The sequence below is a fragment of the Anneissia japonica genome, unplaced genomic scaffold, assembly GCF_011630105.1.
Source record: "Anneissia japonica isolate Jap-2015-1 unplaced genomic scaffold, ASM1163010v1 scaffold284702_len192836_cov137, whole genome shotgun sequence".
Classification (NCBI taxonomy): Eukaryota; Metazoa; Echinodermata; class Crinoidea; order Comatulida; family Comatulidae; genus Anneissia; species Anneissia japonica.
This window is the reverse complement of record NW_022723205.1, coordinates 77,377-96,368: the sequence shown is the minus strand read 5'-3', so window position 1 is coordinate 96,368 and position 18,992 is coordinate 77,377. Positions and strand designations below refer to the sequence as shown.

The 18,992-nt window shown below is 31.1% G+C and overlaps 1 protein-coding gene across 3 annotated transcripts in view; it reads left to right on the top strand.

Moving 5' to 3' along the window:
- Window positions 1–3,503: 3,503 nt before the first annotated feature.
- LOC117112121 (amyloid-beta A4 precursor protein-binding family B member 2-like) overlaps window positions 3,504–18,992 on the top strand; it is a 70,896-nt gene continuing 55,407 nt past the window's right edge. Inside the window, exons 1-2 of one of the 3 annotated variants that reach the window (XM_033255171.1) lie at window positions 3,504–3,660; window positions 17,571–17,727. In XM_033255171.1, the coding sequence (XP_033111062.1) occupies window positions 17,670–17,727 (58 nt within the window). In that variant the 5' untranslated portion in view covers window positions 3,504–3,660; window positions 17,571–17,669. The other 2 variants (XM_033255174.1, XM_033255175.1) reach the window with 2 other exon arrangements.

Here is an 18,992-nt window from a genome sequence, read left to right as displayed (position 1 = left end):
CACAAAAAAATATTAAAAATTATATAAAAAAAAAAAAAAACCTTATAAAAATAAAAAAAAAAAAAAAAAAAAAAAAAAAAAAAAAAAAAAAAAAAAAGCAACTGAAGACACGCTCCCGCTCATGGGAGCTTATTTTTCGTTTTATACAGTAGTTGATTTCGTTTATGATTGTATATTATATTTGTGATATGATTGACGCCGTCACTGAATCTTGATTACCAATGGTTTTTCCTTCTTCAATCCTTCGAATCCCAAATTGTCACACTTAATAGCGCTATTTGATTTCATCTTAATTGCCTTTTCATTTACTGAATTACTTTTCAATAAACCAAATTCGATAAATCTACTCTTTCGTTTCCTCCGCTCGCTCCAATCGTATCCCATCAATTTGGAATAGTACTCTATATACAGGCTCATAACAATTCATCACTTGTGTTCATGATATGTGCGTTTCTTCGAATATTGCAGTTTTAAATCTCAGATTAAAGATTATTTAAGAAAGCACCTTCTTGCCTAGCTTTTTTAAAATTTGTTTTTCATGTTGTTTCAAGTTGTTTATTGCATTTTAGAATTTTGTATTAATTGATTATTGTGCTTATGTACCTTAATTTATATAGATTTTATATTTTTCTTTTGTATTTTTATATTTACCTACATAATTACTTGTCTTTGTATACCACTTGGCTCATGTAGAGCTCACTCGTTAAATATTGTTGAACAAATAAGTAAATAACATAGTTGGCTGGTTCCCTTTTTCCATCATGGGTTCCCCTCGACGCCAGCAAGGGTTTCCCCTGTCTAATCGGGACCTTGCAATTCCCTGGCCCCCCACCGGAAATTGAAAGACCTCTGCGACGCCACATGAGTGTTGTCTAAATGTTGCAAGCAGATCCTTCAATAGTTTTTACTCCTCCGTTGACACACTCAATTGTTTTTAATACATAAAAGTATTTTATTTGGCGTTTATATTTTAAATACAATTTATTCATAAGAAATAATTCCAAATACAGGAATGGGTAAAACAAGCAAATACAAGGGGTTAAAGTCTGTCCGCGCCGCCAGAACTAGACGCTAGCCCCGTGATACTGTACGTTCTCTGTTATTTTCTTTGTTCAAATGTTCTATACCATCATATTCACATCCGTCTTCCTTGTCCATTTAAATTTCCACTTCTCGGCTTTCGTGCACTTTATATTATTGGTCTCAGCAACTTCACTCGATATGCCTAGGTTGAGAAATTATAGTTTCCGATCACTCAAGTTACAAACCTATCGGATACATTGCTCGGAAGGGCCGGTTCGATTACATAATGATCGGACACCCCTTCATGCCACAAACAGGTTTATATGTTTATGTGTTATGAGTGGAACTATTTTCCATAAAGGTGAGACCACGTTGAGCTGCTTCAGCCTCAATTTGGCAGACACAATTTGTTCCCGTCGGGTAAGGCTGAACTTTAGACCGACCTCCCTTCCCCCTTTGGTCTGGGAGAAAAACAAAGTCGTCAGGGAGAAAAAAAATTATATATTATTGTGTAAAGAATGGCTAATGATGATGATAATAATAATAATAATAATAATAATAATAATAATAATAATAATAATAATAATAATAATAATAATAATAATAATAATACTCAAAAATAGATTAAATAATTATTTGATATACTCTAAAATCGATTAGACTTTGAAACTCCTAAATTGTAAGTTTCGAAGGATTCGCCACATGGACTACTTCAGAAAAAGATATGGAAAAACGCCCTACCACGCCCACTTACACTCTCGTCGAGAAAATCGGCCATTTCACCCGTCGGGGACATCGGACCCCGTCGGGAAAATCCTGGCGGCACCCACGTGTACACTTCAGCTCATGTGTCTTCAATATGCACGGGGCCTAATATAATATTATAAGGGTAGGCCTATATTATTATTTTAAAAAAATCTGAGTACTAAGCATCATCGCTTGCCAATTTGAAAATGATTCAGACTTGTAAATTATGTTTTATTGATTGATTGTTAAATTATTTGATGAATTTCGGTTGACTGTTACACGATGGACCTTATTCAATTATTATAGAAAATATTTTTTATCAATCGATTGATTTATTGATGATCGATTGATATTGAACCATTGGTGACTGTTTAAACAAAATAATAGTTTATTTAGGCCTATATGTTACTGTATTTGGCGGTTCTTGATCCAGATTGTGTTGTGAAACTATATACACATTTTTTTTAGGTATATCTGCTTGTTGGTCAATTTAGTTTTAACTACGAAACTATTAGACAAACGGCAATTTTATATACTTTTATCAATTGTAATTGTTTTTTTTTAATAAAACACCATGAGAATGAAAGTCTCAATAACCGTATTCAGTTCGTTTGCTTTATTCTCCAGTTGCAATTTTCTAATATGACATTTCAAAATAGGCCTATATTTTTTTAAACAATTTTATTTTGGTTTGCACAGTTGGCGAAATTGCCAATCGAAGATTTGGTTCGAGAGTGGTTTGGGAAGCTCGGGAAACGATTTCATGGTTGACTTACCGAATATTCTATGTGGTTGAAGAGCTGGGAGAGTGACCTTTCGCTACAAGTTCTGGATTCAATTACTACTGCAATTCTATTATTTTGATTGATCCATCGATTAATTAAAGAATATAATAATATTTTTATTATAGATTTCAATCTTTGTCATCGATCGGATCGATTGATTAAATTAGGTTTCATTGCTAAAACATCCAGAACTATTTTTTATATTTTTCAGCACCAAAACCAGTTTGATGAGTTCATGTTCCCCAACCCCTAAACAATGGCATATCTAGGAGTCTTGAAATGGTGGTACTAATGGGGGTGGGTGTGGGAGGGGAGCAAAGGTGAATGAGGTGGAGCACCCGATCGAGAACGGTGATAGAGGTGTTTTTGAGCGTGATTTTTTTATCAGATATTTCATTTGGGGAGACTGGGGAGAGCAAGCTTTTCTTGGGGGTGGGGGAATGCGCGTCACATAGATACTCCCCTGCCCCTTGTTCTTTAAACACGCCCTTATCAGAAAATTTCGAGAAATTGGAAAATTTGATCGCCTTTCTTGGGAATTTCCATTGTAAATCGAAAATGAAAAAAATACCAGTGTACCAATATCCAATTTAGGACATTTACTTGAATTTTGAATATTTTTCGAAAAACAATTTTAATAGGCCTATAGAGCACTAAAAATTAGCCTATAGGCCTATCAAAATCATTTTGATTTGATGAACCGTAGAGGCCTTGTGACAATTATGTGCCCCCAAATTATAAGGGATCTGTAGGCTGGCAAACAAATTAGATTTTGTTGAGAATCAATAGAATTACAATACGATGAAGATTTCTATTTACCGAAGTTAATGCCTGTGGTTTCTCCGTCCCTGCTCTATTGTGAATATTAATTTTATTGAAAAGCCATTTTTACGCTTGTGCGACTAAAGTCAATTTTTCCGCATGACAGCGTCTTCAACCGGAAATAATCGTATTTGACAACAACCCACCTTTTAAAGAAGGTTCTCTTTGATGAGTGGACTGAAGTGCGGCCCTCATAGGAATCGTCTGCTGGGGAGTTGTTTTTCACCTGTTTTTGAACATTTTCGCTGCACTAAACGTTGTTTTGAGTGAAATTTTACAAAAGGTAAGATTTAATAAACCTTAAACATGTGACAGAGTTGACTCAAAGATTGCTTGAAGTGTTTAAATTGGCTGTCAGTGTCTGACACACAACAAGGCTTGCTAGGGCCAGCCAAGCGAACTTGATAACCATGCATGGATGTGTAGTGACACATGACTGAACGACTTTGTCGTTTTGTACTATCTCTAGTCGTTTGAATTCTTATTTTGTATAAAATTTGCGAAATCCTACATTTTTTTATATTAGGTTCTCACACAGAGCGGCACCTCATGAACCTGGTTAAGGGTGTGTTATTTATTTTCCAGAATTGTGTTCTTTCATTTATTATGGTTGGAAAATAACCACTCAGTCATTTAATATTGATGCTTGTAGAGTGGTTAAAACATATACCACTTTCCATAATTATCATTTGATTACAATTACATTATTGTAGGTATTGGTTATTCATATGTATCTGACCTAACTTTGTTTGGAAATCTGATAAAACAGTTCTGAGCTTTTTCATAATAAATTATTTTTACACAAGGGTATTTTTCACCCCCCCCCCTTTTTTTCAACCAATGTTTCAAAGAAGGTTGTGGATATTGTTCCGAGAACCTTTATGTAAGTTTGAGTTGATTGGTGGAGTCATTTAATATTGATGCTTATAGAATAGTTAAAACATTTGCCACTTTCCATAATTTTCATTTGATTACAATACATTAATGTGCAGTAGGTATTGGTTATTCATATGTATCTGACTGACTTCGTTCGACTTCAGATAAAACAGTTCTAAGCGTTTTCATATTATTTTAACCAATGTGAGGTATTTTTCACCCCCTCCCCCCCTATTTTCAACCAATATTTTAAAGAAGGTTGTGGATATTGTTCTAGACCTTTATGTAAATGTGAGGTGTTGATTGGTGGAGTCATTTAATAATTGATGCTTATAGAATTGTTAAAACATTTGCCACTTACTTAATTTTCATTTGATTACAATTACATTTAATTTAGGTTTTGGTTATTCATATGAGTCAGACATAACTTTGTTTGACTTCAAATAAAACAGTTTTTATATTATTTTAACCAACGCGAGGGTATTTTTCACTTCTCCCCCCCCCCCCCCCATTTTTCAACCAATGATTTAAAGAAGGTTGTGGTATTGTTTTTACATCCTATATGTAAATCCGAGATATGCTAATTGGCAGAGTTGACTTAACTCTACCTTAAATTTAGTCTTCCTACAATATCTTAATGCACTATGGCATATCTAAAAGAAAATCCAGAGTGTTTAAAAAAAAGGTGTCAAAATGCTCTGGATGATAAACCGCTTCATGTTAAACTTGTACATTTGATGTTAAATCACCCTTTTTTGGCCACTAATTATAATTGCAAATATTTTGGAGTTTTATGCCAATTTCGTTTGAATGAAAGATCCTGCCAAAACTCCCTAAAATGTGCAATTTTTAGTGAAAATTGGCCTAATCTAACAAGAAATGTGCGAAATTAAACATTTTTAGGCACTCTCAGGGGTGAAAGGGCATCTTCCCTTCCTCTTCTCAATTTTCCCAGAGGGTGGAAGGGAGAGGGGGTAATGATTTTCCACAGACATCTTTTCCCCTTGCTCCAACTGGTTCTAAGGTAATTGAACACATAATAATAGTTCCAACTGAAAGAGAAAGAAAATTTAAGATTGTTTTACCATAAAAGATGGGCCTCACTGGTCCATTCTAAAATGTGAAAGAAAACTACAATAAATTATTTGCATGTGTATTTATGGTGAAAGAATATGGTTGTAATAAATAAAACCAATGAAAATGCTTATATTTGGTTTTTTAAACACACGTGTAGTAGGCCACTGTAAAATATTCCGTTAAGATATGTTGTATTGTTTTCTATATTGTGAGGGGGTGGGGAGGGTATCACACCGGGTCATAGTTACTAACCAAAAGAATTATTACCTTTACCCCCCCTCCCACCACCCAATACCCACGTTATGCACGTTAAAACAATTCATAAATGCTGATTTCTTAAATGAAAGGCTACCGCAATGATAATAGTATGTAGCAGACTCAGACACCAATATAGATGCCGCAGGTTGTTTTAAACAGGTAGGTTTCTGTGACATTTGTAAAACACCTACAGTAAATGATATTCTAACAAGTACCATCATGTGATGTGTGTCATTTAGATTATTTTTCGTTGAGATTGATGCAAAAGAGTGGGTGGATTTAAAGTCGGTCGTGATTCGTGGTTCAAGATACAGTAGTTCAGTTGACTTTTGAAATGCAAGGCATAAGGTGAACAATTCTTTGTATGACAGGTAACCCATGTAAAACACAGAAACATGGAAAATATATATAGAAAAGGGTTTGGAAAAAAAATAAATGTATACTGAGTATTGAAAAATATTTCAAAAATCTTGTGGGAAGAAGTTTTATTTACTCTGACTTTTGCAGAGACAAGTATGGATCCAGAATTTTTTTGCCAGGGTTGCCCAATTAGAGGGGGTAGGTGTGGGGGTAATGGTGTGTGAAGGTAAAGTGGGGACTTGATGATTCATTTATTTGTGGGAGTTATATACATATTGTTTATTTATTAGAATTATATACCTTCAGATCAGTGGCACATGTTTGAAGTTAACGGTGCATCCTCATAAAACAAATATTTTAAAAAGACTGTTGGATGTTTGAATAAAATACTAAAATATAAATTATGTGAGTGGGTGCATTGCTAGCTCACAAAATAAGGTGATTTTAAACTTAAGCATGATTATTTCCTTTGATCATTTTCAAGGGGGATTGGGTATAAATATTGTCCTTTGGGCACCCTAGATATGTCACTGGGCCTAAATGGCAGTTTAGGACGTAAGGTCCGAAAGGGGGAAATGAATAGTTAGATAAAGATAGGTTTTGGGATGTTTCCTTACAGTACACGATACAGGGGCTTACTCCCTGGAATCTTCAGATTTTTAGTAATTTTTATCTCCTATCTAAATGATTTCATATTTGGTTAGTGATTTTTTGGCTGTTTCATGTGCTTTTCCACCCCTGGGGTCTGCCACCAAGAGGGTCTGAAGTAATAATAATAATAATACGTTAGACTTATATAGTTCTTAACGTCAACAAGGCTTCTAAGCAAGTATACTGTAGTTTAGTTGGATACAGTAAAAAAACATCTAGGATTTGTACTACAGTATATATACAGTGTATGTGTTAAGCGTTTGACCATGTCTTATGAAATTAGAGGTTTCTTAATTATGAAAATGTAATCATCCGTAGTCTAATGCAAATATTTGTAACAGTCAGATTCATGTTTAGGAGTATTGAATATTTTCTACACATAAAATGTGTTATGACTGCCTGCAAATAATGAGTATTAAAATAAGGATAATTATAATTAGTGATTTATATGGTAACGATAAGAAGTAGAATTAATATTTTAAGGAAAGCATATGAAGACTCAATATTCCTTTTATAATACACATTGAATGTAATACGTCTACTGGTAATAGACTTTAGGTGATGTAGAAAATATGGATTATTTAATATTAACATTTGTACAGTAGGCATCGTGAGCAGCTGTACAGTAGTTATGTTCTATTGATGATGATATTGATTATGTAATAGAATGACTACTGTATGGGTAATGTTTGAGGAATTTACACTGTATCATCAGCACTTGAGCAGTTAGTCCTCTGCCTACAGTAGTATTACAGTAGGCATACCATATTGAAAATGATAGTTAGCGGCGAGATTTTATTAATACCTTGTTTCGCAAACTTATTTTTTTAAAGATTGTCGGAGGAGGGCTAAAAAAAATTTTAAAAAAAAATTATTTATTTTCTTATTTAGCAAATGGTTCTGCCAAAAACATCCAAATGAGGAGAAAATAAAAATAAAATTATATTATTGGTGAATGTAATCAGTGTAGTAATGGGTTGGTTAAATGCTTTAAATTTATTTAATTAGGAAGAAATATACATAAGGCAGTGACAGGCGTAATAAAAATAAAGAAAATCTTTTTGTTTTTTTCTGAAATTTCCATTTGTTGGTGGCAGCAAATTGGGCAAAAAAAAATTTTGTTTTTATTGAAATCGTCATTTGCGGGCAACAGGTTTGCTAAACAAGATATAAAAAAAGTCTTGTCTGAGCTATAAAACACTTAATTTGAGGGATCATTTGGAGGGGGGAGGGGGTGTAATTTTAGTGGAATAAGTACACAATAAAACTAACTACTGTGTAGTCACAAAAAAAAAACCAATTAAAATATCTAACGAGAACACATAATCACAGTATTTGAGGTTTTTACTAAATTGAAGGTGTGTGATTTTTAATCCCAATAATATTTATTTGTTATGAAAGTTTAAACAATTTTTATTATATAAGATTTTATTTTCATGAAATGAAATATGAAATTTAAAAGATTGGATAATAATGATTATTGCATTTGGGAAATTCTGTGCTTGCATTACAAAGAAATATAGGTTGGCTATTCCACTAGTCTATAGGCAATTAAAGGGATAGACGTGCATCCGTTTGCTGTAATTTGAAATCAGAAATTTTGAGTAGATAGGCCTATTATAATTCTTATGTTATTATGGTTGGTATTCCCACCCACAGTCATATGTAATGGAAAATCAATGTTAAAAAAAAAATTAAGGATGGTTCTTCATTATAAATTGTGAAACTGTCATTTGTGATACTTGTTAAGTCCAACTCGGACAGCATCGTATGAAGCAATCCGATGCAGTTAGGTAGGTGGATGAATAGTGTAGTGTAGTCTAAGGTGCCGGGCCTTAGCCATACTGTTGGTTTACTGTAGGTTAACATTTTGTGTTCATTCTTACAAAATATATATAACAAATTTGTATCATGTACTATAGATATTAACATAATTATCTCCACTATTTTCAAATTGTGAAACATTTATGTGGGTGGGAAATGGTATGGCTTCCCCCGTTGAATCCGCCACTGAATTTTATGATTAGTAATTTTCTTACCCACAGTTATTGTAATGGGAATATCAACCCATTGTTAACAGGAACAATTAGAGATGCGTCATTATAATAATAATAAGATTAATAATAATAATAATAATTATAATAATAATATTAAAAATAATAATTATAATAATAATTATAATAATAATAATGTGAAATTGTCATTTGTTAGTGATTTATGCTATGGAGTAACAAGTGCTCATAAAATAAAATTTGAGTATGAATTTGGATAATGAAGCATATTGGTGGCTTAGTAATTTCAAAGTCAAAGTCAGCCTCCTACAATAATTGACGTCACTAGAGGCCTTCGACCCTTTTTACAAAAATGATAATTTCCACTATGTAATATGTTACATGAAACATATTGTTTAATCAGAATTTCTTGTATATACCAACTCATTTTCCTTCACAATTTTAGGAGTAGAATTTTATCGAAGAAACATTTTTTTAAAATTATCTAACAGAAATATTCATAACTCACAGAACTGTGTATTAAAAAGCTTTAAAAAAAAAGTTGTGAGAAATCAATTCTTTTATTTAATAGAACTTAATCTTTGGATTCATTCCAATTTTTATTTTATTACTACTGTGAATTTTAATCCCAAAATGTATGAATGAAATTGTTTTTTTCCCCACTTTAAAAAAACAATATGTTGTATGCTGCCATATACGTGTTCCAAATCTGTCCAAGTGTAACAAGAAAATGACGACGTACGGTACTTTGATTACGAAAAAAAACAATAATAAATTTAATAATATGTTTATATGATTTTTAGATTTTTTAAATAGACTTATTATTGTTATTCATTAAAATTGATGATTTTTGAATAAGGAAGATAGTTAAACATAATTCTCAAGTTATAAAGGAAAGAAGTTAATCTCATTAGCTTATGGTAGAAATCTTAATTACCTAGCCTTGTTCAACAACATCTGAAACAAAACAGATTACTTTATAATTATAAGCTTACATAATTAATTACTTGATGTATTGGTGTTTTTCTTTGGGTGTGTGAGGGCAGAAATTAGATAGTTATTGATTTGACCTTTGATCCCTAATTGATGACCCTTGGTGCTGTGTATTATTATCACGTCATTACTGTACTCTAGCAACCTCCATGCACAGACACAGAAAAGGAATCTCATTTTCATCTCATTGAGATGTTGTTTTCACACATGGAATAGTCCATTTTTCTCTATAGGGTATAAATTCTAATTGCAGTTTTTTTCATAATCTTGAGATATTTTTAGTTGATTAATATGTTTAGCTAATGAACTTGAAAAATAAAATAATATTTGAATTATATATTTTGATGTCCCCGAAAAATTATAAAAAATCATTAGAAAATAAACGCACCCACTCATTTTGCATTTAATTAACATGCAAATTATTAACTTGATGATCATAGAAATTATTGAATTTAAAACATGTGTACTCTGATTTTTATATTTGATAATTATAAGAGATAATCTAGTAGTGACTGGAAGGGTTTCTATCATTTTTCACTGTCAAATTATGTGTACACATTTTTTATATACAATAATTTCTGCATTTAGACCTCATTATATTTAGACACGATTATATTTAGTAAAATCTATCAAAAATATAATAAACCTGCCAAAAATCAATTGAAGATGTATTGTCCATCGAAAAAGTCAAAAAATCATTATTTTTAAATTAACTTGCTCATTTTGCAGTAACATAATATTAACTTGAGCATAGAAATTATTGAATTTAAAACATGGGTACTCTGATTTTTATATTTGATAATTATAAGAGATAATCTAGTAGTGACTGGAAGGGTTTCTATCATTTTTCACTGTCAAATTATGGGTACACGTTTTTTATATACAATAATTTCTATGTTCAATGTTGATAAGTTTTATGTTACTTCAAAATGAACAAGTTAATTTCAAAAATGATTTTTATATTTTTTTAATTATTTTTCAAGGGACACAATACTGTACATCTTTAAGCAAATTATTACTGTTGCTTTGAATTTAAGAATTTGACAAGAAAATATTCTCACCAATTATTAATATACTGTCTGTCTCTTATACACATCTAGATGTGTATAAGAGACAGATGAAGCATATTGGTGGCTTAGTAATTTCAAAGTCAAAGTCAGCCTCCTACAATAATTGATGTCACTAGAGGCCTTCGACCCTTTTTACAAAAATGCTAATTTCCACTATGTAATATGTTACATGAAACATATTGTTTAATCAGAATTTCTTGTATAATACCAACTTATTTTCCTTCACAATTTTAGGAGTAGAATTTTATCGAAGAAACATTTTTTTAAAATTATCTAACAGAAATATTCATAACTCACAGAACTGTGTATTAAAAAGCTTTAAAAAAAAAGTTGTGAGAAATCAATTCTTTTATTTAATAGGACTTAATCTTTGGATTCATTCCAATTTTTATTTTATTACCACTGTGAATTTTAATCCCAAAATGTATGAATGAAATTGTTTTTTTCCCCACTTTAAAAAAAACAATATGTTGTATACTGCCTACACGTGTTCCAAATCTGTCCAAGTGTAACAAGAAAATGATTACGTACGGTACTTTGATTACAAAAAAAAACAATAATAAATTTAATAATATGTTTATATGATTTTTTAAATAGATAGACTTATTATTGTTATTCATTAAAATTGATGATTTTTGAATAAGGAAGATAGTTAAACATAATTCTCAAGTTATAAAGGAAAGAAGTTAATCTCATTAGCTATGGTAGAAATCTTAATTACCTAGCCTTGTTCAACAACATCTGAAACAAAACAGATTACTTTATAATTATAAGCTTACATAATTAATTACTTGATGTATTGGTGTTTTTCTTTGGGTGTGTGAGGGCAGAAATTAGATAGTTATTGATTTGACCTTTGATCCCTAATTGATGACCCTTGGTGCTGTGTATTATTATCACGTCATTACTGTACTCTAGCAACCTCCATGCACAGACACAGAAAAGGAATCTCATTTTCATCTCATTGAGATGTTGTTTTCACACATGGAATAGTCCATTTTTCTCTATAGGGTATAAATTCTAATTGCAGTTTTTTTCATAATCTTGAGATATTTTTAGTTGATTACTATGTTTAGCTAATGAACTTGAAAAATTAAATAATATTTGAATTACATATTTAGATGTCCCCGAAAATTATAAAAAATCATTAGAAAATAAATTCACCCACTCATTTTGCATTTAATTAACATGCAAATTATTAACTTGATGAGCATAGAAATTATTGAATTTAAAACATGGGTACTCTGATTTTTATATTTGATAATTATAAGAGATAATCTAGTAGTGACTGGAAGGGTTTCTATCATTTTTCACTGTCAAATTATGGGTACACGTTTTTTATATACAATAATTTCTATGTTCAATGTTGATAAGTTTTATGTTACTTCAAAATGAACAAGTTAATTTCAAAAATGATTTTTATATTTTTTTAATTATTTTTCAAGGGACACAATACTGTACATCTTTAAGCAAATTATTACTGTTGCTTTGAATTTAAGAATTTGACAAGAAAATATTCTCACCAATTATTAATATACTGTTTCTAACTATAAACTTGGTCCTTGATGTAAGTACTACCAGTATTTGAATAATTTAATGTATTTTGATTTTTTTGGACATTTCACTATACGCATATTATAGGTGGTGTAGTGTAGAGGGTGTAAACCCCAGACAAATTTTGCGACCTCCCCACACCTCTCCGACCAAATACTTAAGAGCGAAAATTCATACGCATGTACTCAATTTTTATATGTACTATACCTTCATATTCCATCTATTATCCCCCTCACTTTTCCATTATCCGTCCACATCCCCCTCCCCTATTGTTAATATAGTTGCAATGTACTATAGTTTCTTCTTCCTATGCAAACTTGGTATTGAGCTTTCTGAAGTACACACCTGCCAGCTCTCACACAAAATGCGCGAGTCTCACCACTTTTTATGTCTCAAGCCTACTTATTATCTCACATTTCGTGTAAATTATATCAAATGTATAGTTCGATTATACCCTAAAATTCATAAAAATGAAGTGAATTCATCATCGATATGTAAATACAGGCCATATAAAATTTCTTTTAACAAAGCTACAGTATACTGAGACAGACAAATGTAATCAGTAGCAGATCCACCGCTATAATTAAAAAAGAATAACGTAGAGGGCGCTCTATTTCGTGATTTTGACATATTTAATTTTTTTTGTCTTGAGTATCAGACGCCAGCAAAATTGGCAGGTATACTAAAGCCAAAGATATGAAATGCTTGATTACATTTTGAGTACGCCCCATTTACTTGCACTGAATTCGTTTGAAATAAGATACGAAAAGATAAGACACGTTTATGAATGCAGAAGCAACTGATGTGGAAAGAGTAAACAGTGTCCATTCAATATTATCATAATCATGCAGAAGTCATAGCTTTTGACTAGAAAATGTACAATAATTAGATTTTGTGTGAGTGCAGTTACGATCTTGTACACTTTTGAAACCAGGGTTTTCATGGTCTTTAGCAGCCTTTTGGTCTCCAATTAGAGTAATAAAGATAAAAGACATTAGTTAATATCGGACCACAGAAAAGTGGTTTTTAGTTGGAGAAGTCTTTAATTAGGTGGAGACCTATATATGTGGCAAAGACAAGCCAAACTAGTCACTCGTTGCAAAAATAGATTTTGAGTTATTAATACAGTGTTAGAGAGCAAAATAATAGCTATAATTTAAAATGGTAAAAAAATCATTCAAATCGGACATTTCCTTATGAAGTTAGAAGCGTTTAAACATACAGCTGTTTAAAGAACAATATATGAGAAATCAGCCTTCAAAGTTTATGATTTCATGCATTTCTCATGCAGAAACTATCATCAAATCCTTAAAAAGTGTTGTTTTAACATTGAAAATGGGGAAAATTAACAGCATAGAATGATGTATAGATGTAAAGATTAGTTTAGTGCAATAAAATAGATTTTTTTTAAATTTGATATTCCAGCATGTTTTGGCCATGATTTGCGACGTGTGACTGGTTTGGCTTGTCTTTGCCACGTATTTGTTTCAACATATTGATCTCAAAACACCACAAATGCATGTATCCTCCAGTATTGTATCTAGACTCTAAACAAGGTGGAAGGATTAACGTTGTGTATTATAAATTAACCTACTCTCCACCATGTTCGGAGCAAATTTCAAAAACGAGCACCTCTAAATTTCAAAAAATGGCATTCTTTAACTTAAAAAAAATACATTTTGGAAGCATTGATCTTGACAAAATAAATGAATTTTCCGACGGGGCCCTGTCTCTTCTAAACCCCTATTGGCGTCGTCACTACTTTACTTCGATTGTTTTCTTTATTTTTCATAATGTAGATATCCGAAATATACTTAAATTCAATTTTCTCTTAATCACAAATGTTATATCAATAAAACTGATTTAAAACACTTTGGATTGCCATGAAAAAACATAATAGGTCGACCAAGGTTACCTATAATTAGTAGCCTTCTACAAACACTGAAAACAAATATGTTAATTTAAGAGCTGTTACTCTCCCAACAAATGCCTATGTGTTGAAAACACATTGGTATAGCAACTGTCACTCTTATTTGTTTGAGTTAAGGCACCTTCATTAACCTAGCTGTTTGTCAACTGTTATTTGCTTAAATCCCAAAGGCTTACAATTAATTAAAGTATAATGATTGGTAAATATTAATGAGCCTGACGTGTAATATAATAGAACGTTGTTAATTGTATTGCCTAATAATTCAAAGCCTAACACAAAAGTACATGTTCAATAATTATAATTTTCTAACTTTTGAACAATAATTAAAATATACAATATTGTTGGAAGGTTTGCATGGCGAAGTAATAATATATATTTAATGCTTGCAGTACACCACGTAGATATAATATAATTATAATATAATTTTGTTAACTAGCACACCTTAAGTTTACATCCGTTGTGTTTGGCTTATTATCAATAAAAAGATTGTTTTTTTTGCAAAAATTTATATTAGTTTAGACATGAATTAAAACTAATAGATAATAATATTCTCTGTTAATTTATTTTGGGTAAATTTTATGTCAACAAGACATGCAATATAAATATTTTTTTAATGGTAAAAATTAATATTCTTTAATTAAAACTCCAAAAAAAAAAAAATCAATTTATGCTTTGTTCATAATATTATGAATTTTTTCTGTGGCAGTTATTTGATTTGCCCAAATATGGACATGATGGTATACTGTATCTGTACACCCATATGGTGAAATCATAAGTACTTATCACATAAAACCGGATAGTTTATACAGCGCCTTATAAATATTGTTCAATAACATTAATATTTTCCTGATTTATGACTCTCTCATTTCCCCTAATTTCTATGGAGTTTATTTTCATAGCTGTAAGTTATTAACCACCCACGGAACAGAGAGTGAGAATCTGATCATTCAACCCAGGAGTTAGAGAGTTCAACCTAAAACTGAAGTTTTTGCTTCATAGCGTCATTGTTATAAATACTTTTTTTTTCAAATAACATGTTTTTTCTTTCCTTTAGAAAGAACAATATTCTGGAGGGGTGTGGAGAACATTACATAACAATGTGCAACACTATTAGTTGTCAAGATTAAATTATACACCCAATATACAGCACATTACTAAAATAGCTTTGTATGCACAGTTTGTGATCCTTATATAAATGTGTATGGTTCAGTCACTGCTTCATCCCATAGTAAATACGGAATATAAAACACATTTCTTAAAAAAATGTTGTATAAGAGTGTTCCATCAAGCAAAGCTAAACCGTTGATCCCTTATTTTTTACCTTGACTTTTACAAAGATTAAACTTAAGACTTTATAATTTGAAGCTGGGCATCATAACCACCAAACCACTAATCTACTCCATAGCCTCACAGAATTACTGTAACTGCCATTGAAGTAGAAATAATTTTCCATGTCTCCTTGGATTTATCACATTCAGCTGAGATCTATTTCTTGTTTGCCAGGATTGAACCTAGTACTTTGTAATTTTAAGGCAGGCATCTTAACCACCAAGTCTCTAATCAACTCCATAGCTTCACAGCATTAACTGCCATTAGAAGTAATATAATTTTCCATGTCTCCTTGGATTGATCACATTCAGCTGATGTCAAATTGTTGCGGTTTTTTCCTATCAGATATTGACCTTGTTGCAGTAGCCATGGTATTACATTATGATGATAATCAGCATTGAACATCCAAAATGAGATTTGTAACTAAATGAATAAATGTAGAGCAGTGATGTAGTTACTATTTCGATTCATAAAGAAAAAAAAAGTACTTCAAAAAAAAGGGACTATGAGAATATTCAAAAGCATTGATTTTTGTATTATTTGTTTATTTATTTCAAACAGAAATGCTGTGTTCCCACTTACAGGCGAAAATTACAAAAATGGATATCAAAAATGTAAAATAAATAGACCTGCAAGTTTCACAAAATGTTATAATAAATAAATTTTTTTATAGTAACTAAATTAATTTACAAGTTTTTATCTTTAAATAAATTAAGAAAATAAAGTGTTTTATTTTATGTTTTAATTCGTCCAAATTATTAATTAATCCTGCAATTTCTTAAAGTAATTAGTATTATAAATTAGTATAAATAGTACCTTTAAGAAAAGATTTACATTATTTTTGGTTTACTTAATATTTTATTGTGGTTGTTTTATTGTCACTATTAATATTATTTTTATTGCTATTTGCCATCATTGTTAGTTAGAACAATGTTATCTTTAATGTTATTTGTTTTTGTTTTGCTATTAAGTAAATAATATCACAATTTTTTTTAAACCAAGTAGTAGGACAATTAAGAAGGAAAACTCAAGTCTTCCTGTTGAAAAAAAATTACATTAAAATTGAACAGGTTTATATTTTTTGAAATAAAGATTTTAGAACACAAGTTAGTGTAAATCGCCTTACAGTAATAGTGTTTGAATTTTTATAACTTGTTAATTCCTTGTTTAAACATAAATCATGGATATACAGTATGTCTGTCAAAGTTTCCTAAAGCTATCCCACAGAATATACTATATGCCCAAGCACATGATTATATAGTTACATATTTTAATGAGATTTTTTCGTATTTTGAGATGCCTTCATAATCTACCAATGTATGATAAATGAACGGACACCGATTGCTTATTATAAGCTGTCTTCATGGCTAAAAAAATACAATAAATCAAATTGATATAAAGGAAAACAAAACATAAGCAGGATTGTATGTATGTGGTTCCTAAGTTCAAATGATGTAGAAATCATCTATAATACATTAATGTTTTATCATGTGTAAAGCAAGTGGAATTGAAATGTAGGATGGAAAACTGGAAATTTAAATAAAACAGAAAAAAAATATTGTTGACACAAAAAGGTGGATAATAAGTAATTATTCAGAATTATTTTGAATATTTGGATTTCAAATTCAATATCATGTGATAAGTGATGGATCATCAGCAATTAGTCAGTGTTAAAAATGTTATTGCATGTAGTTAATGATATTGATGATAATCTTTATAACTTTAATTATTATTAATTTATATTTAATTATTGATTTAATTGATTTCATTATTTATTATGATGATGAAAGTACAGTGAGAGAGGAATAAATATTGGTTACAAAGCATTCATTGTTATTGTTTTTAAGACTAAGAGTAATACTGTAAGATTAGAATATTTTGTTTATACAACCACCAACAATATTTGAAAACAATTAAAACTGGTTTTCTGTATTTTGATAAAAGGTAATTATACAATATTGAATGTGTTATATCCAAATCCTCATTAAGTAAAATCACCAGATGTTATGTGGAATCCATCCCCGTTTCAGAATGGTCTGTTCCACTGATCATTCATGTTAATTGTGTTTCCTCTCTTGCATAGGCGATAGGCTTGATGCCGTCAGAGATAGGGCCAGCATAGGAGCATCTCTAAATTGGATCACGCCAAATCGACCAGCAAGCCTTGGTGCGATTTAATTGGATGATGGCAACTAAGATGAGGCTGGCAGCGCACACAGATCAGGAAAACTCCCAATTACGTAAGTACGGCCAAATTGTCATCCTCCATTTTGCCTCTTGTTTTTCATGTCTAGAAAAAAAAATCAGGATAAACAAGAGAAAGGATATGTGAGACTGAATCTTAGCATCAAACCAGCAGGATTTGTTTTGTTTCTATCAAGTTCAATGCAGTGAGTATTGATCCAAGAATTGGCATTGCATTATATTTTTTTTAATATGCTGTGTTTACATGGGACTCGGTCATACAGTATACTGCTATCAGTGGTGGCTCTAGAATATATTTTCTGGGGTGGGGGAGGGGCTGAGCTATCCAATGGGGGACTTGGGCTCATAGGCCTGAGCTGGGGGAAGGGTTTGAGAGGGTGTTCCCCCCTCTCAAATGAGATTTTTTATAAGAATAAGAACCTTTGGATAGCCAGAAATGACACTCTCTGATTGTGACAGACATGTGTTGGCTTGAAGTGGGCCTTTTATATATTTTTTAGACCAAATGTCGATGATCTCTGCCCAATGGTGGGAGGGGGGGCTTTACCTGTCCGGTGGGGGGCTTAGGCCCCTGCTGTCCCCCCACTGGCGCCGCGACTGACTGCTATTGCTTAACCAGGATTCTGTAGTGTCTCTAGCTTACCAATCCTAATATTATTTGTTACACTGTTTATTTATTTTCTATTCACAAAAACAGAAATTTCTTTAGTTCTGTTGAAAGTACATGTACATGGTGAAATATCTAAAAAAATAGATTACATTTACAGAAGCTACCAGCGTTAGAATAATAATAATAATTGTGCTCTGGTATCCATTCGTAAAGAGATTTATGGCGTACTGACACGACAGTGCGCTTCAAAACACCAAACTACACTCAATACTCAACATAAATTAGTTTGTTTATACCATTATTCAGGTTAACATCTATAGGTGAGTTCCTTTATAACAATTTTAACTGCTTAATTTAAATATGATTAGCTACATTAAAATTAATGTATTTTATATTGTTTATGAAAGATAAGAGATATATGAGGTATAGAAAAACAATTGTGTATCATGTGTATCATTGTTTGCTTACAGTAGTATGTTTTAACTCTGCTATGGTAGTTTCAACAAATCTAAAATAAAAAAAAAAATATTAGTATCTCGTCCACTTGCACATCCATTTTCTCTGCCTCACTAATTTTTTTTTTTTATTTCTTTTATATTACAATATATACGAAAATCTGACTATATCACTCATAAATGAATGGGCCCCCCCCCCTAATAATAATAATAATAATAATATAGAACTTAAATA